At 33.1% G+C, this 22,399-nt stretch overlaps 1 protein-coding gene across 3 annotated transcripts in view; it reads right to left on the bottom strand.

Annotated features, from left to right (window-relative positions):
• Appl (amyloid-beta-like protein) overlaps window positions 1-22,399 on the bottom strand; it is a 562,030-nt gene that overhangs the window by 158,550 nt on the left and 381,081 nt on the right. For all 3 annotated transcript variants that reach the window (XM_089642783.1, XM_089642784.1, XM_089642785.1), the window contains exon 2: window positions 16,603-16,818. In XM_089642783.1, the coding sequence (XP_089498909.1) occupies window positions 16,603-16,818 (216 nt within the window). The remainder of the gene's footprint in view (window positions 1-16,602; window positions 16,819-22,399) is intronic.

Raw genomic sequence — 22,399 nt, 5'->3', positions numbered from 1 at the left:
CCGTAAATTTCCAATACAAAACTGTGTTTAAGAAATTCAAATGGAATGGAGGTCAACGATGTCAGGCGAAAATAAGTGAGACAGAGCGCTGGGCTAATGGGCCAAATAGAACACTTGTTAACATTCAAATATGTATGGAAGGAACTTATAGTGTTATTTTTTTATTCTATGATTATAGGTAAATCGTATTCGGGCACATGATTAAAAGAGTTATGATCATATTAGTAACATGAGCTCTTTGTCAAAATAAGTAAAATATTATTTTACAATAACAAAAATCTTTAAAAACGAGGGGCATATTTTCCATTTTTCTATCTGAAAAATTCACAGCTACTTCGGCTTTTTCTGTCAAGGGTATGAATAGAAACGTAATGCGCCTGAGTCATAAACCATTTTTTTAGGGCTAGCTGACATAATTTTGCCTGTGGACTATGATAACGGCTTTAGGCAGTTTAAATCCTTCGACCTAGTCGTGATTTTTGTAGTAGAGGTGATTCAAACTTATATATATTTTTTTTTGTTCATACCTTAGGCTTTTGATGTGTAATTCCTTTTGTCGAGGTGTGTTATGCCGCAGAGAATATAATAAAATAAACATGTGTTTTTCTCACAACGAGTTATTCATTCCCTTCAGAATATTCCCTGTCGACAATATCCGACAGAAAAGTTTAGAGTGTCGTAGGTTCCTGCGACTAGTAACATATTCCACGCTCTACATAGTATAATTTATATCTCCTCCACAACACCGCTACTTCCTACCGCATCTATTCGAGGGCTGGAGAAGATTGCGAATAACGAAGAAAGCTCAGGGGAGCTTCAAAAAGCTCAGCTGTAGCAGGCAGACAATGGAGTCCTACATATTATGTTACTGGGAGCTTTCAGCGAAAGAGAACATTCGGTATACGCGGAAATATTACGTGTAAATGCTATTTAATGGACGTTAAGGCTATGAAATCTGTTGGAAACCACTGAAACTTGGTAAGTTAGAATCAAAGCTTTCGAAAAGTGATATTTAATAATAATAATAACTAGACCTAATCATAAAGGCCCAGAAAACAATTTTAAAAATAATTCTAAGGCTACCTATAATTAGACTCGAATCTAATTTTTAATATTATGAATGTGTTTGATGTTCGGCAGCTATATCCTAACTATCCTAACTCATCTATACTCACATATACATAATTACTACGAAAAAAGTTCAAATACACGATGTACTCGAAGCAACAACAAAAACTTACTACAAATACCGATAACACATACTACGTTTGGTCAACGAAACTTTAAATACTTTGCGACAAAACTCTACAACATTCTTCCAGACAGCATAAAACAATGTGATTTACAAAAAAAATTCAAAGATAATGTAAAAATTTGGATCAAAAATAAGAATAGGGCCTTCACCGATGCATTCACCCAAATTCGCAGTTATTGAAGTCACCACATTATTGAGCGAATACATCTTAATACATACAATACATCTTAATACACGAAAAATTCTGCCTCAACACAGGCTAGCCTAGTGAGGCGGTATTTAAGAAACCTCAACTAACTGCACTTTTATTTTCTTTTTACTTTCATCATATTATGTTTGTATTTTTCTGTTAATTTTATAATCTTAAAAATAAAAGTTACAAATCAATGTACACCATAATACGTATTTATAGTTGTGATTTGTAAAATTTCCTAAATAAAGATATTGTTATTAATAACATCATTTTTTCTTAAAGCGTCCCTTTTGTGACAAATTATCACTGTAAGAAGAAATTAAATTGATAAAATAAGACTATAATTTATTGCTAAAACTATCTGACGTTTACCCGGTATTGCCTGGGGTTATCCTTAGGAGATATATACCACCGTGGACTTTTCTGTAAGCCTTTTTAAGATATACAATTCCGTAGTACATTATTTTGTAAAGTTTAGCCACCGTTAGCAATGTAATGCCCGAAAATATATTTTTACATCTTGATTATAAAACATCGGCTTTTCTCTACTTTCTATGAATACAGTACGCATGTCTCATATATGTAAACTTTCCAGAAGAAATTATCTAAATGATGGTGAAAACGATATCAAAATCCGTTGCGTGGTTTAGTATAACTAAGCGCATGAACAGACAGACACGGATAGCGACTTTATTTTATACTATATAGAGAAACCACACCATTTTGGCAGTTAAAATGGTAATGACGTTAAAAAACTAAAAATATGCGTTGAACTAGAAATTCCAGACAAAAAACGTTCAACAAGCGTACATTAAAAACACCAATTTAACTTTTATTCAATTCAGAAGAAAAATCTTCAAATGGAAAAAAGTAAAAAAACCTAATTTTTACAAAGGTTTTCTTCATACAAAGCGAAAACAGTGCTTGTATGGTTCCTTTCCTAATACAATATGTGCCTGATTTAGTACGTATCTTCTTCTGCCTCATCTTTAGGTAAATATGAGGTCTAGCGTAAGGTCTAGGGTTTATATTATAACAAGATATCACGAGCAATATTGAAATTTGTTTATGCAAAATGCATTCCCGAGTCGGGCGGTGCACGCCGTGTTATTGTATTCCTCTAATCCAATATTGTATCAGAAGCATGCGATTCGCTGAAGAAGGAATTTCCAGAGAAACTCTCTGCTTTATTGCGGAAGACACCCGCATATATGAATACATTAAATTTTCGGATATATACCTCGACGGTGGCTTTCAGGCAATAAGTGCTTCGGACTACGGGTATATTACCTAAATCATGTTTTGTTTGTTTGGGGATTATATCATAGAGAATATGAACATGGCAATTTACCTACCTATACCTGGTGATATTCGAGTTGAAACCAACTAAGTTTTATTTTTTTAGACCAACATGTAAAATAGTGAATAGTTATTTTTATCGATGGAGGACGTATCCTACTCCTTTTGTTACAATAAATCGTGTTTTAAAATGTATGACATGAATTGGTCGCTAAATATGGTTATTACTCGCGATATCAATAAGTAGAAAACAGATTCCTAATACATGTTCTGCGTTCCTGAGATAGGGTAGATACGTTTTCCCCACTATAACAAGTAGGTACCCTTTTGATTTGCCAAAAAGGATAGATATTATATTCAAAATTTTAATGGTTTTACATAAATTAATCAAAATTAATACTTATATTATGATTACTGCTCTGAGGGCGTTTTTTTAAAACCGCTTATTAAATTCTTGATTGAATTCTAAATTCTAAATAATTCATCCTTGAGACATTAAATCAAACAATTTAAAAGAAGACCCATAAACGCATGAATGTGATTTACAAATAAAAGCGGTTAACAACTAAGTTGCCTACAAACAGATGCAGTCAAATTTATAGTGAAATATCGTTACGAAAACCAAAAACGAACATGGCTTTTAGTGAACTCCTAACAGAATTCTATCGAATCACAGTTAAATTCAAAATTTCCAAACTGGATTCAACTTTTACGGAGCTTTATACCAGAGTTTCAGATTACATTGTTTGGAATTCGAATAATTCTAATGTTCGAAAACTAAATTAATTCAAACTGACAGTTTTATTTTTTTATGGATTTGTCTAACAGTAATTTTCATGTCCAAACTGAAATATAAATTATTAAAACGGTGAAGTTGTGACTTGAATAAATTTAAATTTTCCAGAAAAACCTAATCATTAATGTTCATTTATTTAATGCCCAGAGGGCTTTTACATAATACAGTATATATTTTACAAGAGATATACTTAGGACGGGCTGTTTCGGAGAATCTGAACAATTCATCAAATTTCAACGTTCAAGTTCTGTGAAAGATTTTTTCAAGTTCTGTTTTTATTTCAGTTTTGTCAAGCAACTAGCCTACAATGATATAAAAACAGAACTTGAATAAGTCTTTCATAGAACCCGAAAATGAACGTTGAAATTTGATGAATTGTTCAAATTCTCCGAAACAACCCGTCCTTAGTAAGTTTGAACACACGAGAAAAGAAAATACTAGAAATAAAAATACATTAAAAAAATTAAATGAAATAATAAATAACACCTTTTAATACTTTTAAATAGATAATTATATCAAAGATATGCAATTAAGACTGGTATTGAAAAAAGGAGCAAAATACCGTGGCCATTGAAGAAATGCAAAATAAGGACTCTTGAGGTGAATTCTTAAGTAATGAGGCCCAGACTATTTTGGGAGAGGATTCAAAGGAAATCAAATTGCTAATACTTTAGGACGCACATATTGTATTAAGACACGAATACAACTTCTAAATAAGTAGGTCGAAACCGTTTTAAATGAATATAATTTTAATGTAGAGAAAATTAATGAGGTTAATTACGGAATATGATGAGCAGTTAATTAACCCTTATTAAGTCAACGAGAGTGAAAATTAAATATAGCACGCCGCGGCGGACAATAAGAATAAGAAAACCCGTGCAAATTTATGACTGGGCTGGCAGCCAACAACTCGACTTGAGGATTTCTCACTCCGAGTAGCGAGGAGCTCTCGAGTGCATCTCAACAGGCCCGGGATGGCACAGAGACAGGAGGAGAAGGTAAGAGATGGGGGGACATGGAGAAGGACGGGGACGATGGGAGGTGATAGGGGAAAGGGTGAGGTGCAGATGAAGATGATGGAGGGCGAAAGCAAAGCACTTGTCACACACACAGCATGGAATAGAGGAGAAATTTCAGTCTGAGAAAAGCTAAGATTCTTTGTCAAAAGTTTAGAAATGTTCTAAAGAGCGTCTGTTACCTACGCGTAAAGTAAAGACAATGGCATTTTTTTAATATAAAGCAGAACTGTTGTCCGAAGCAGCAAAAACTCGCGAACGTTAAGTTCTGGCGTCGAGAGATTTGCACAGCTTGAATTTATGGGTGTGACATTACGACTTGTTATTATCTTACTAAAAATATATAAAAAATTGGCAAGTAACAAACACATCCTTATGTTTCCAGTGAATTTTTGATACGTTGTTGTTGTATGACAAAGATTGACATTCAAAGAATATGAGTGTACGAATGAAATGGTTCCATGATAACTTAACACCGTGACAATTCAACACACTTTTAAAAAGTGATATAAAGTCATTAGAAACGATGAAAAATTTTTTTTTAACCTAATCTAACCTACTTAACCCAGTTAATAAAGTTTTTGTTTCATCACTTTCCATGACTTTATATAACTTTTTAAAGATGTGAGGAATTATCATTGTGATGATTAAAAGTTGCGGCAAATAGTACATTCTACATCACGTGTGTGATTGGGATGACGTGTGCTCGTTTACAGTGAGACGAATACGGAAAGCTGTATGATACAACCTTCTGCGAGTAGGTTGTACTTCCTTATTTATTTATTTACAAATGGACTTACGTTCAATTTACAAAACAATAGCACGAACTTTTGTAAAAAAAATTTAAAGTGAAGAGTAAAGAATGGTATCTTAAAGCAAAGGCGGGCATAATCAAAGAAAAAATTTGAAGGCACAAAACTTCGCTAAAAGTCAAAATATTTATATATATATATATACATAATATTTATTTAAAATTATTTAGACTATTGTCTAAAAAATCAAGATTTTGACATGAGTTGACAAGTCTAAAGACGGGTTGTTTTGGAGAATTTGAACAATTCTTCAAAATTCAAAGTTAATTATCTAGTTCTGTGAAAGATTTTTTCAAGTTCTGCTATTATTTCAGTTCTGTCAAGCAACTAACATATAATGATATAATAAGAGAACTTGAATAGGACTTTCCCAGAACCCGAAAATGAACGATGAAAGTTGATGAATTGTTCACATCCTCCGAAACAACCGCTCCTAAGCATTCCGAACAATAGTGAATTATAACCATAATTAGTTGAACGGTGATTGATGAAGAGCAGTTCACGGGATGGGATATTAAAAAGGGATGAGTTGTAGTAAGCGAATCAATAATACAATAAATAATTTTGAAGAAACAAATGAGATCTTTTTTAGACTGGTCTTCTGAAGGAGAAAGGTGTAGAGTTAGCTCAATTTGACCATATGAGTAATTTCCTCTTTCTAATCCGAGCCCCCTAGAAATCCCTCTTAAGAACCGATATTGAACGGTTACTCTTTGCGTTACTACGTCCGTTATCTCGCATTATGTAATTATTTACAATAATAAGTAACTTGCGTGTATTTACGAATGAAATATTATTCCTTGGCTTTTACATGTGTTTGTCGCGCAATGGAAACATTTTCTCATCACACACGAGGGCATTCATTTACACAATTGTATTTAGAGATAGTACACGCTACCATGTGACGCGTGATTGTAAATCTTAAGTGCGGCAATTACCACTGTTGAGAATTAAAATAGTTTGTAATATCATTGCCATTATTTCCATAATTTTGAAATATCTTCAGTACACTAAAACTTTTAAAAATTTGTGGTGAAGGATTCCTAAAATTCAAGATATATCCTTTTTAGCGTAGTGGTGAATGCATTAGAATGTGAGTTGTGGTGTTGTGGGTTCGATTAGATGGGCGCAGCAACAACGTATTGAGAATTCACTAGAATCGCAAGTGTGTTTGTTAATTTCCACATTTGGTTTTAATTTTGCGAGACAATAAAACGTCTAAATGTATTGTAATGTCATTGCAATATTAAATAATTTCTACAAAAAGTTAGGTTGTCTTAAGGAACATGATTAAAATTAAAATAAAGCTCTACCGAAAGTTTTGCGAGTATCATTTGGTCGCAACATTTTTTGTTTTGTTTTGTTTCAATCAATGTCATTTATTGTGCTCGTAGAAAACGAGAATTTCCACCATTCAAGGGTCGCGGTAAGCGTAAACAATTATAAACGCCATAATCCAGCTGTCTAACTAATCCCGCCGCCATTTAACAAGATGGCCGCCAGACCATAAAGCCTCAAAAGTAATTACTCCGCCAAATATACAGCGAGTGTTTTCAACGGGGAGAAATGGTAAAAGAACAGTTGATACTGTTGCAATTGCAGGTAACATTCAACAAAAATTGTACCTATTACATAATATACGTACTGATTCTACAAATCGCATATTACTGTACAAATCAGTTTTGAGATATTTCTCTAAATGTAAATCTAGAAAATATTGAAAAAAAAATACTTGTGGTACTTTTATCAGAACTACTTTTATTATACATGGATTTTTTTGTCCTAATTTTTTTTATGCCGTTGTTTTATTGTTTAATGATATAAACAATTCCTAACACTGTAAAATATGAATGTATAAATACTGTTTATAACGCAAATAAATTAAATGAAAACAATATTTTCTTTTTGCGCACGTATTAACAAGAAAGCAAAAATACCAAATTTCTACATTTTAATCAAATGCACGGACACAGTCGTCAGTTTTAATTAGAAACAATTTGAACTGTTAAAAAAATTGATTAGTTAAAAGTATTTTATTTTAAAAATATTATTTGTTAATTTTGGCCCTATTGGTGCTTTACCTGTGCTGAAGCCCCCATAGTAATAGATTTGTATAAAACTGGGATATCTAAATATTTGGTTACTTTTTAACAGATTTTTAGAATCTTAAAGAGTAGTAAAGCGGTAAATAAATTATTATTATTAATGCAGTTACACAACAATGTAAAACAACTGTAGATGTGTATTACTTAAATTAATTTCATGTAAAAGCCCTCTAGGGCGTTACTGAATACATAAATAACGTATTTAAGAGAAGCAAATTTAAATGACAGTTTAGGTAGTTATCGTCAGGGGAAAGTTTAAAATTTTTTTTTTAGGTGTCTTCTTTGTGAGGAGGTATGAATATTATTTTGAACATAGAAAAAACAGGAAATACAACCGGTTGCAGTCTCACGAAGTATATAATGTTGTACGTTTGTATGCCCAAGAAAATAATAGCGTAGCTAAGCTTACAATAATAATAACCAAGTATTTTGTAGGAAGTATTGCTTATACAGGGTTTTCCAATAAGAGGTGTTATTTTGAATAGCCCGCTATTTCGGTATATGTTACTTTTGAAGCTGTCTTTTTTCGACATTTGACAAGTACAAACTACGCCATTAATAAAAATGGAACGTTACATGCTTCAACAACGCATTGAAATTATTAAAATTCACTTGAATGAATCAAATGCAAATCATCTTGAGTGATGAGGCCCATTTCCACCTCGGTGGCTTCGTCAACAAGCAAAATTGTCGCATCTGGTGTTCGGAAAATCCAAGAGTTATTGTTGAAAAGCCTCTCTATCCTCAACGTGTGACTATTTGGTGCGGTTTATGGTCTGGCGGAGTCATTGGACCTTAATTTTTCGAAAATGAGGCTGGAGCAACAGTTACAGTGAATGGATTGCGCTATCGAGAGATGATTAATTATTTTTTATGGCCGGAATTGGATAGTATTGATCTCAACAACGTTTACTTTCAACAAGACGGCGCTATGTGCCACAGAAGTAACGAGATCATTGATCTTTTACGATTGAATATCAAAATAACACCTTTTATTGGAAAACCCTGTACCACTATGGGAGTAATTTATAATTAGAAGAGCACCTCTAGAAAATTGTACAGGTTAGTGAGTGTAAAATAATGTTATTTATAGTTAAACTATTAGCTATTAGATTAAAGAATACTTGGACTGAAATATGACTAAATTGAACTATAAAAATATAACGTCATTATTAAAATCTAAGACTGCAATAACGAAGATTGTCCACATACAAGGTTTCTAAGAAAGAGCTGTATCACGTCTCAACAAATTCAATTTGTGTGTTAACGTGTCTAATGTTACTGAAAGTGAACTTAGAGAACTCGCTATTTTCATCATATTATAGCAGTAAACAGAGTTTAAAACCGTATTTTGGTTATGTCAAAGAATCACATTTTACTGTAGGTATCCTTTACAGCTTTTTGATCCGGAGAGCGGGCAGGCTTGTTTCATTTGTGAAAGGCCTTTTAATAAATTAACATTTTTAGTGAAAAAAACATCTGCTCCCTTCGTCACGAAGGCGTACTTTTGGCGCTTATTCGATGAAAAGTTTCCCCATAAACGACTCGTACAATTCAACATTTTATTTTATTGCAAGGGATGAAAAAACACCGACATCTAGGATTTTAAAAATACTTTAACAGCGCCCGCTTTAATGGTCAGCCGTTAAAGCGACACTGACACGAAGAAAATGACTGCGAAAGCATTGATTGGAGGATACACTTAGATTACTTTGGTAAAGAAAACTTTTCTCCAAGGTACCGAGTATCTGTGCCTTCGCTTATCAATCCGTCGAACAAAATTCACAATATGAGAGGTGTTAAAAATGCACTATAATTGGGAACTCATCTACCTCATACTAAAGCTGTAAATTTAAAGTTCGAGTTCACTAGACGAGAAAATTGAATATGTTTTTTCTATTATATGAGTACCGCACTGTGAGTCCACAACTGTTCCCAAACATCTGGAGCCATTGGGACTATGGCATTCCCAATTGAGGTATGTTGTAAGGCTGAAAGAAGTGGGGGTGGGATGAAGATGGTGAAGGAAAGATGGGAAAGTACCTGGCTGATTTGGTTACTAAACACGGATAAGGCCATTCCAAGCAACATTTTAGTTCTGAACGGTAGTCTTTCACCAAGGCGATACTGAAAGTCTCTACCACTCTGGGACGTGCCGCGAATATACTACATATTATTTTAGGTGAATAAATAAAAATAAATTGAGCCTGCCGGGATTTGAATCTGTAATCTACAAATTCATATGCAAGGCTCGTAACGAGCTAGTGGCTAGGATTTCGCATATTATTTTTGTCCCTGAAATCATTATTTTCCTCTTGTGCAAAAATGTAAGCCATCAACAGACAATGTAAATTTTTATTTCGAAATATATGGCCACCCCCACAAGAAACTGGAGATTTTAGAATTCCAAAAACAAATTTGTCGGGAACCCGAAATTATCTCTATAAAGGATTTAAGATTTTCAATGAATTACTGACAGATGTTAAAGAAGCTAAAAGCCTTGCTGCTATTCGTGGGTTATGCCTAAATGATGTAAAGAATAAGTTATAAAATCTAAATATAAAAAAAGAAGAAAAAAACTTCTGTAATGTTTTAGCACCACTTAGATAACATATTAAAACAAACCCGTTACATATCTACGCATCAATAATGACTCACTCCTGAAATAAACACTATTTCCTGACCGAAAGGTTTCTTTTCATGAAATTGCATTCTTCCCTGTCCCCCAGCTAATTTAGGGAAAGTGACAATGTCCTCTATATTATATATGCCGGATTAACTACATCCATTAAAGGAGATTAACAACTGTATGTGCACCCTTGCTGTGAATTGGAAATGTATGCAGAGTCCTAAATTGACATTTCAATGTATAGAGAAACCTCAATTGACATTTCAATGTATAGAGAAACCTAAATTGAGGAGCATTTTCACAAAGACACATATCTTCAATAACATATTTTTTTCGTGAGACAGTTAAGTAAATAATCAATCACTCGGGGTTAATATTTTATGATAATCTTTAAAAGCATATTCGATTAACCGTTAGACATGATGAATAGTGACAACGATAATTATTTGGCTTTTTTGTTAAGTTTATTAGAAGATCGAGAAATATATCAAGTAAAAACACCGCGGAGCTCATTTTTTAAACAATAGTTGTTCCACATTTAGACTACTGTTCCACGATATTATATTTGGCCAACGAAGGAAACCTGAACAAGTTGGAAGTTATTCAAAATAGAGCAATGAGATGTAAACTAAAGACGGGTTCTTTCACAGAATTTGAACAATTCATCAAATTTCAAAGTTGATTTTCAAGGTACTATTCGTGTTCTGTTATTATAACATTAATGGCCAGTTGCGTCAAAAAACTTAAATAATAAACAAACTTGAATAGAACTTCCACGGAACTTGAAAATCACCTTTGAAACTTGATGAATCGTTTAAATTCTGTGAAAGAACCCGTCCTAAGTAACGGTTTATCAGATGAGAGAGGAGCCGAATTGGATTCCAATAAAAAAGAGACTGCCATATAAAGTGTATTTTATTTATATATATAAAATTATGAATAACCAAATGCCTAAATACTTTAACAGTTAAATAGTATTTAGTAAAAATATTCATAATTACAAAACAAAAATATTATTAGAATTAGATTGCCGCGTATGAAAATAAATGAATCACAGAATTGTTTAATGTAAAAAGGATTATGATGAAATGGCTAAAAGTCTGAAAAATGATGTATCAAACATAATGTATACGTTTACTGCAAAAATGTAATTTTTAAAATAACGAAATGTAATCATGTACCTACATATTAGTTTGCACACGTAAAATTTTATAAGAAACTAACTCGATATACAATAAATAAAATTTGAAAAACATTACACGTATAATGTTATAAGAAACTAACTCTATATACAATATATAAAATTTAAAAAAACATTACACGTAAAAAAAGAATCAACGAGAAATAATTAAAAAAAGAAATCCGTTGACTTTTGGAAAGATGAACTCTAATTTTTCTGCTCGTTCTTGAGCAAGCATGGGTACTTTTCTGTGTCTGTCACCAGGAAAGAAAACTGTATACAGTTTATTATGCAAAAAGTTTAAAATACGCATAATACGCAAATTGATTGTTGATTTTCGGTGAACATCTCCAAACAACTCTTTGAGAAACGTGTATGATTTAATTGGTTTCTGCAGATAAGTACACAACTAGCAAAACCCTACTAGATGTAAAATAAACTAAAAAATACTTAGAAGGCACAGAAAGAACATTCTCATTTTAACATTTAAAAAAAGGGGACACATAAAAGGTTGGATCCACCTGCGAACTGGGAGAACCTCTCAAAGAGATGAATGTTACCCACTGGCTGTGAGAGACAATGCCGTAGAGGAGACACGACCCGAACACCCCACCGCATTTGAAAAATAGCGACCTCTGCACCAGAATTAATCCCAGCAAGATACAGCCTGAAAATGAAACAAAACCACCCTTTGGGACAAAACCTACCCACTCTTATAACTTGTAACTTGTACCACCTCTGACGCAATGGAAATACTATTGTGTTCGCCCGAAATCATTTAGTCTTTAATGAGGCAAACGACATTTTACTTTGTTTCGGAAATTGCTAAGAACAATGGGTACAGTAATACTTGACTACGCAGGAATCTTTGTTTTTAACAGGGTGCTATCTTCGGAAGCTAATAATGACCGAGGCTGTACCTATTAATTAGGCATTTACTAAATATTCGCCGACGATATTAAATTATATAAAGAAATAACCTCCTTAAACGACTGTCAACTTTTTCAATCTAATATAGACATGCTAAATAACTGGTGTTCACAAAACAATTTATATTTAAATGTAGAAAAATGCAAAATTTTGACTTTTTCCAGAAAAAAACATCACAATTTTTTGGCTATTCAATAAATAAAACAAATTTAGAAAGAGTAAAGGAAATACGAGATCTTGGCATAATAATGGATGAGAAACTAGACTTTACGGCCCACATTCAACAAATTGTGAATAAGGGTATTAAAACATTAGGTTTTATATTAAGAACAATTAAAAACTTTGAATCTTTACAAATCATAAAACTATTGTACATATCCCTTGTTAGAAGCCTGATAGAACATAACTCCATAGTTTGGTCGCCCTTCTACAATGTACATATCATAATGTTGAAAGAATTCAAAGAAAATTTCTACGCTTCGTCAATTTTAAACTTAACATCCCTTTAGAACACATAAATTACCTGTCATTATTGAATCTTTTAAATATTCCGACATTAGAAAACAGAAGAAAAATAAACGACCTAACATTTTTATTAAAATTATTGAACTCTAAATTCGATTGTTGTGAACTCCTGCATTTAATAAATCTACACATACCTACACAAACAACTAGGCAAATATCAACATTTTACATACATACATCTCATTCCAACTATAGTTTTCACTCTCCAATACAACGTTTACACAGTCTTGGTATCAAATACTTAAACAATATAAATCTATTTGACAATAATTTGAACTTGGCAAACTTTAAACGGAGTTTGTGCGAACTATTTTTACCTAATTTGTAAACTATTGTTGTACTTTCTTTTATCATTGTGGTTGATTTGGAGGATTTTGGCAGATTTTCTATTTTTTAAACTAATATATTTTATGTAACATATTTTGTTAACTCTGATATTTTTTTATGTAACCTGTATTTTGTTAACACTGATATTTTTAAATGTAATCTGTATAACTAAAAAAATAAAAATGTACATTATTATAGGTAAAAGCCCTATCGGCGTTTAAATAAAATAAAATAAATATATTTGTTTTGGGGTATTATGCCGTGTTGCAATACCTCTTTCTTTAGCCAACGTTTCGGACAGCATTGCAGTGTCTATCATCAGGGTAGATGTGTAAGACTGAAATGCTGTCCGCAACATGGCATAATACCTAAAAAAAGACTATAATAGTTTTGGCCGTGAAAATTTCAAATCATACCAGGCATTTACTTAGATATTTGAAAATTCATTAATTGACTTTGGGGTTATTGTGGTATTAGAACGGGTTGTTTCACAGAATTTGAACTATCGTTCAAATTTCGAGTTTATTCTAAAGTTCCGTAAAAGTTCTATTATTATTTCAGTTATATGAAACAACTGGCCAGTAATTATATAAAAACTAAACTTAAATTCAACCTTTAGAAAACTTGAAAATTAACATTGAAATTTGATGAATTGTTCAAATTTTGTGAAACAACTCGGCCAAATCAAAACAAATCTATATATTTTCATCGTATAGATTTTCATTGAGCGATATATTTTCATCGTATAGATTTTCATTGAGCGATATATTTTTATCAATTCTCTAAAAATATCAACATAATTAAAAGGTTATTTAAATTCACACACCCATTATTCTTGTTGTTTATGTTTATTTTTCAATGGCATAAAAATAACATCAGGTAATAAAAATAATCTTCTACTCTATTATTATTTTATATCCTAGTACTTATTTCATAAATTTAGAGTTGTGTGGGTTGGTTTGCCATCAATATTACACGTGCGTTTATTTTAACCGGGGAAAAATATTGTTACGAGAATCTATTTGAACAAATTATACAAAAAAAAACAACCTTTTAAGAGACGAAGTTGCGTCAAAAAAATCTAATTTTACTAAAATTCACTGAAAAATGTATATTTTTTAGTCATCTATAGAATTTACTTCCAGACAAAATTCGACTTTTTTTTTAATCTTTCAGTTCGATTTTTAAAATGTTTTTACTTCGGTTACAAATCTATTTTTCCTAGAAAATGAATATTTCATATTTTTTGTTTAAAATAAAAACCCCAAGTCGCAAAAAACATGTTATTAATATTACGCACAGGTTTCCCTTGTGGAATTTTTATTGTTTACACTTATAATTTTTTTATATTTCTGTATTTTCACTATATTTTATTTATCCTGTATTTTAAATTTTCCAATGTATCAAAAATATATTTCATAAAAAAATTTACCACACCTAACCGATAAGTTCAACAAAAATCAAAAAATATTATCTGTTAATTTTTTCTATAAACAGAATTGGATTCATATGTTTGTTAATTTTGCAGTCAACAATGACACCTACTTTAACGTTACGATCGTCAAGTGATTGACCTGGAAGTATAAAAGTATTCAACGCTCGACGCTCCCAATCATTTAATATTTTTTTTCCCACAAACTCAGCTTTGTTGTTGTGATAAGTGTTTTTATTCCGTTAAATCGAAAGCATTGCTTTTTTTAATTATTAATGGATTCAGAATAGAACTGAATAAAACCGATTTATTTAATAACCTACAATCAGTTTCAACAACACACATCAGATACACCGTTCATATTTGTTATTCTCGACTGTCATTTATTTCATAGAGATATGCGTTGATTTAATTTATAATTGAGTTAATAAATATGATTAATATAGGTAGGATTTATAGACATTTTAATACTATATTTAAATAGAACCTACTGTGTTTAAGTAATAATAATTATTTTGCATTTGGGAAACCACATTTTGAAAACAGATGATTATTTTGATAAGGGTTAATTTTTTACGCACAATTACAATTAGATAACTTTTATTTTTTACCTGTGGATCCACTGTACCCAAGCATAGTGGAATGCCGTTAGAGGTCAATATAACAACTATCTTTTTCTGTTTCAAATCATGGTTTAAGAATCGCTAATACTTCACTATCCAACAACGCTTATAGACAATTGCTTCGATTAAAGAGATCTTGCAGTGCCAGCAAAATGTTTACATTAGGTAGAGTAAATTGTTTTTAAGCTATAATCAAGCATAAAACCAGCAACTCCCGGTGCAAGTTATTAAAACGCAAAAAATGCTGTAATAAAAATAGCATTCGGTTGGTTAAACACCCCAATTCAAAAAACACGGATGTTTCAAAAACTCCGTAAGAGTAGAACCTATGATGTATTGCTGAAAATTATACGTACGAAACTAACCGCGAGCCGAGACACAAATTATTGGAAAGGAATGAAGCAAGGAACGGTTGCCATTTTTTTATACATTAACCCCACACAGGAGGCACTGAGGAAAATAATTTCCCTTTTCATCTTGGGATGCTGTGTGGAGAGTCTTTTGAAGGAAATGAAGAAGAAAAAATAAATAAAACGAAAAATATGAGGAGTTGGTAGAAATCTAGGCGTCAGTGTGTCCATGAGTGACGGACGTATGAATCCATTCTTCCCAGTGTGTGGAGAGATACCAGCAGGATAGTTCAAAGGGTTTCCTTTAACCGGCTCCTCCCGATCCCGCCCGCCACGCAGCTGGTGGGCGGCGCATCCGACGCCAAGACCCGTACACACCTCTCCCAACGAACCCGGGCACTTCTGTTAAGTCACCAAACTTCAAAGTCAGCAAATTACTTGGGGTGACCTATGGCAGTGGTGTTATCCATTCAATCTCATGGGCCGCGCTACCCATACCCGCCCTCCTAATTGATTGTTTTGCATCCTCTACCATAAAATAAATCCTCTACAAAATCACACATTAAACATCCCTCAATGTAACACGAACTCAAAACAAAATGCTTTTATTCACCGTGCTTCATACAATTTTAATACTTCATACAGTGAATTAGACTTATTTAACTCAGCACCCCACGATTTCAAACCTAAAATCAATAAATAATTATATTATCATTATTATTTTTTATTAATACACATTACACAGACTAGATCCATCCCATACCCCTCCCTTCCGCCATCCCATCCCTATAGGCTAATGTAACTTTTTTCTTACATAAATATTATATATATTCACTAAATAATTAAAATACCTAAGTGAAAACCTATTATTGGTTAAATAATTAACACTTAATACACTATACCTTGTAATAATTATAACTGTTGGTTTTCCAAATAAAATAAAAATAAAAAAAATATTTCGTGGCTCGTCTCGCGGTTAGGTTCGTAAATGTATACACAGCATAATAACATTATAATATCAACATGATCATCTTTTTTTCGTTTTTCCCCTTGTCTATTATTATTATTAGGTATTTTCTTTGACAGCGCTAGTCATCATCTAATCTCTATCGGTTAGTTGTTTCTCTTACCTTTTTGCAATAGTCCAGGATGTCCATCTTGTCCTTCATGCAAGAGGATCCGGCGGTGGGCTTGGTGCTGAGGTCCGTCTCCCACCTGCCCTGGTCGTTCATGAACTGCGGGTGGTAGGCGGCGCCCGGGTCGCACAGGGCGGCCACCTGCGGCTCGAAGTGGGCGGCGGAGCTGCCACCGCCCCCACCACCGCCTCCCGAGGCTGCGGTCGCGGCCTACAAAAACAGAAAAAGCAACCCGTTAAACACAATGTATTTACTATTATAAATCTACATATTTTTATTTAAGTTTTATTTGGTTTGACTCAGGATTGAAGCTTCCTCCCCAGAGACTAGAGTCAAATGTCATCCAATTTCAGAGAAACGTGTATATATCCTCGTGTGTGCGCGTGCTTGCCACCAAAATTAGATAGAATGCAATGTCATCGACAGCGAATGTATCTGCAGAGTTTCAGTTCGATCGGATGTCGGGAAGTGGGTCAATATACACTTGCAAAATTTTTATTCATTCATAGATTTATTTCAACTCAACTCAAACTACTACGAGTATAAGCCTTTATTGACATTATAATTTTTGTCCATATTTTCTGTTTTCCACAAATCTTGCGTTTATAATACATGCTATGGGTAGTCCCAGAGATAAGTGGCATTTAAGTCATCGAAGAAAAACCTTCCTTCTGGCACGTCTTGTACGAAAATAAAGCTAGAAGATACTAGAACGATGACGTCACGTAAGACCGCTCTCTGTAACTAATATACCATCCTATATATCCATTCAGGGTGTTAAGAGACGTACCTCTCTTAACACCTTGTTTATATATATGAATGTATAGATTTATTTGGTTTGAACCAACACCAAATAATCAAAATGTAACTGCCATATTCATAAGATATGCAGAATATTATAAATAGATTATTATTTATTTTTAACTAGTTGTACGCCATAGCTGGACATCTATATAATAAAGGTACATAAAAACACGCGCGTTTTCGAATGCAACGTTGTGTCAAAATTTCAAAGCAATCTGTGAAGAATTTTCTGAGATTTAAGATTTTGAACAAACGAACATTAACATTTTTATTTATATAGATTTCACGCCCAGCGCTTTTGTTTTAACACAAAGAACATCTAAATGGGCATAAGATCCCAAAAACAAAAATACTCCACCAGTCCACGCAAGATGTAAAAACAGTAGATTGGGAAAATATAGTACTATAAATTAAATAAGTCGCAGCAGAGCTAGGCAGTTTGTTTAATGAGATTTTTCGTACTGCTTTCCGATATAAATTCTACAACAACATCCTTATAATCACTACCCAAATTCCGTAAACTGTGAACGGGAGTATACAATTTTGATTCCGTGTTGGAGTTGTCACAATAAAACGGTATATATTTCCTCAATGTTTGTTTGCGAGTTATTTGGAAAGAAATCAAGTAATGGTTCAGGGCTCTCCATTATTTAATTTATGTTTTTATATTAACAAGTTAAGTCATTAACTATTGTATATAATTACAATATCACAACTATCGTCTGTAAACTAGAAAGATAATTATAAATACAAGGAAAACAGAAACACACCGAGTAAACACAACTGTCCACAAACGTCAGTTTTCTATTAGTACCGCTTGTAGAATGTTGGTATGGATTGAATTGAAATGAAGCTGCATTTTGAAATCCCTTCGGTGAAACGTTTGATAAGGCTTTTTAGGTAGAAACTCCTTCATTTACCAGAGAGCTATGGCACCTCCGCAGGGGAAACCCAAAGAGAATATTAGTGGCGCAACATCACTTATGTATGTAGATCGACCACTCTACCGGGCATCTGTGCCAACACTCTCTGCCAACACTGCCATGCGGAGAGGTTTCCAAGATTAACAAATAAGATGCTGCACCGTAGTTCGTGCTCAACCTAAAACTACCACAAAGTTTTGAGGTGATTTCTTTATAATATGCACAAACTTGTGATTTTTTTATGCAATGATCAGAAAAGTTGCTATCTGTATAACCTTCAGGACATATCACTGCATATACAGTGCACAGTACATGGGTAGGAAGAGACGATAGAATATGACCATGGTAACGTGTGGGTTACTGTGATGTCTGTACAAATGTGGATGAGTGCAAACGAGATGGAATGCTTGCAAGATCTTATAAAAGGCGATGCACGTTAGTTGTGGGCCTCTTTTGTTACAAGCAGCTCCCCAATAAATATCAGTACAAGATCAAGTATCATTATTGTGTACGACCTTCACCGCTACAATAATGGTTAGCCTCTACACCACATTGGAACGAGCAACATATGGCATACATTACAGTTACTACCCAATCGTCACAAAACTGCACATCCCTAATGATGTTATTTCTGGGAGCAGTTCACAATTTGTCGTTATGGTGGGATAACATGAAACAAAATACCTTCTTCGTCTGAATTTTACTCTAATGACTTCGTATTTACATCTGTGAGGCACGAGGACTTCGCTCTTTCACAAACCCGGTGCTCGGCATGACGAAGCGGATTTGGAAAATGGCGCAGCGAGCTGTGGATGGATTCTATAATAACAAGAACCGGATCTTTTAAACCCACACAAGAGAAACCTGACGATTAATTATCGGAGTCAACCTGAAGCCACCAGAACGCGATTGAAGTTTACCATCGCAGTAGGACCTCCATAAATTGCGTACGTTAACATAAAATTCATCTGTAATGGATTACACTCTCTTTTTATCGCAAATATTTTAGATACATTCTCATATTCCAATCAAATTTAATTTGTATATTGTATTGTCTGAGAACAAGAGAGTTTTTATTCGCAAATTCACACCCCACAATCCCTTTGAACAAGATTATCATACTCGACATTTTACACACCATAATTACATGTGACACCATTCCAGCACATACTCTTCTCTCATTCACATTCAAGGAATATGAATTTCCTATTTTTATGATCTCCTATTTATACTTTTACCGTTTGGAGAAAGTACAAAGGAGGTTCCAAGGATATGTGCAATATAAGTTGAGACAACCTGCACATGATATCTAATACAAAACATTAACACAAATGAAACAAGGTTAGATTTTTTCATTTATTTATAATGGATAACCACAGTTACAGCAACTTTAAAACGTATAAACATTTACGTCTAATCTAAAGCTAACGCTACTTTCTACCCAGGAACGATTAATTATATTTTAATACTTTTAAAATTACTTTTAAATAACTCCATTGACCATCCTCATCCTCAAATGTTGCGAGCCATACTTATCCAATATCCATATCCTTGTTAAATAAGCTCGACCCTACTATCTTTTACACTGTGATAACCATAAGACTAATTATTTTATATAATTCAACACTAGCGCGATTTTACCGAACTGCCAATACACACGAATAAAACTTACTGATGGTAATTTATTAAAAATCTTATCATATTATATTATTCATATTCCTGTTAAAAATTAATGAATTGTTAGGTTTCCTAACAAACTGTGGGTAAAACAAGAATATGTTAGTAGGATGTCGAACATGTGTTCATAAAAACTCTAATATTATTTGGTATTATATTTAACAGGAAAAGGACTCCTCCATTGACTGATAATTTATTATGAAATGATTGCAATCACGTTTATAACAGAATTTCAATAAATCAGCCATAATCATTTCTCTCCGTACACGTACAGACCTTTCAGACATCTTCAAAACCTCTCCATCCTGAATCAAGGCAAAAATATTTAGTTCTGATGTTTATTTCTGTGATTTAAGTGTATGCTAGTATTTTTGCAATGATGTACTGTAGTGTTTGGTGATTTAGGTTCGGGCAGGTTCGGGTTCTACCGAACATAACCGAACGCTACCAACGGCCTCCGATTACATTGTCGGGTCGCGAGGAGCTCATTCTCTCGCTAGACGGCCTTTAGGCAACTTGTTACTTGTATTTTCAGTTTATTATATTCCGAATTAAACAACGTCCATATATAAGAATCTACGACTATTCAATATATTACCAGATCCATTCCTCGTTAGAATACTGGAGATTAAGGGCCCAGTATTCTATCCTATAAAACAACGATACGTTACATGTACCTACTCCTTTTACCTTATTACTGTTCGACATTTAGTTATGATGTCTTATTAATTGTCTCATATTATCCTATTGAATTATTTAACTGACTGTATCACATGCCACGGATTCCTGAGAAGCCCCAGAACTCTTTTTGCACCCCCTTGCACGTCATATATTTTCCCGATACTTCTTCTTTCGATTTCCAAAAACCATCGAAGCATTCATTTCTATCAACGTTTCATTAGATCTTACACACATATTCGTACATATCGAATCTCTTCGATCATAATTCATTCATCCTTTGTTTAACCTCGCATACTCCTCGGGGATATCATAAATTATTGAATTCAACACCACTTCGCCAGGTCTCCATATGAAAGATCCATACCGTTTAGACATAATCATCAGGCAACAGGTTCAGCACATCACTCAACGTCATACTGCGATCGGTAGCCTCGTTTCCTTTGACAATTATTAGCGACGAATGCATTCAGTTCTCTGTCGATTGAATTTCATGCATTCGACCATCTATCAATTTCCTTTCAACAAATTTACTCGATCTGATTCAAATAAAGACTGCAAATAATATAAAATTATCTGCTAAGCATGAGCAAAAGCTTACTAAAGAAGAGTAGTTCGAATCATAAATCAACACAATTAATCATTTGCCACAAAGACAGTAGTAGCTGGTTTAACAAATTTATCATTTTATCATTAACAAATTATCATTAACAAATTTATCATTTATTATTATTATTTATTATTTTGTATCTTTTTCACAATGTCATTTAATGTAATGAAATATTTTATGTATCAAAAAATATGTAAACATTAATTCATGTATCAAATACGTCTGTCTCGGCACAGGTTTATCCTAGTGAGACAGACTTCGAAAAAAAAACCTGTAAAAAATCTTTATATTGATAATAAAAAAAATAAAAAAAAATAAAAACATTTATGCATGGAATTTTAAACAACAACACCGACTGAAGCGGATTCTTTCCCTGATCAATTTAAACACTACTGTACTTTTCTACTCGCCTAATTCCAAAAAAGCAGCAGCAAATAGCCAATCAACCGTACTCTAAATTCTAAATACCTTTAATAATATCTGTCTAGCTCTAATATCGACATTTTTTCGGATTCACTGATTATATTTAAAAGGAGTATATATGGTATAAACTGTTTAATGTGTATACATATTGCTTGCCTTCTATAAATAGATCACTACTTATCACATAACTCAAACTACAAGCGCACTCACACACTTGTACACTACACACGTCACCTGGTAATCAATGTTTCTGCCAACATGGTAAAATGTATCATATGTACCCATTTTGAAATAACATTCTATAAGTGTACATAGTTTCATCACTGTAACCGATGTACTATTTTGTTACTATTTAATAAACATAGATAACAAAAATAATAATTAGCAATGATGATAGATATTTCGACGGGACTTATTATCTACCGACTCTAATTTATGTTATCTAACACGTTGGTCTTTTATAAATCTAAAAATGAATAAGTCCTCGCGAGCCACAACACATTTAACTGCTGAATAATTCACGACTTCGGTAAAGAGAAAGCATCGAAAAAACAACCGTGGAAACTTGGCTAAGTTTAAAACCTGGTCGAGGACAAAACTGTAAGCGAATGAAACGATGGGGCAAACGCAAAAGAAAAAGCATTGACTGCACTTGCATTAGATATGAATATGTATT

This window comes from Hesperophylax consimilis, chromosome 18 (assembly GCF_061612785.1).
Source record: "Hesperophylax consimilis isolate HC1 chromosome 18, BYU_Hcon_1.0, whole genome shotgun sequence".
Lineage (NCBI taxonomy): Eukaryota > Metazoa > Arthropoda > Insecta > Trichoptera > Limnephilidae > Hesperophylax > Hesperophylax consimilis.
The sequence above is the reverse complement of the archived record's forward strand: the minus strand, read 5'-3'. Positions and strand labels throughout refer to the sequence as shown.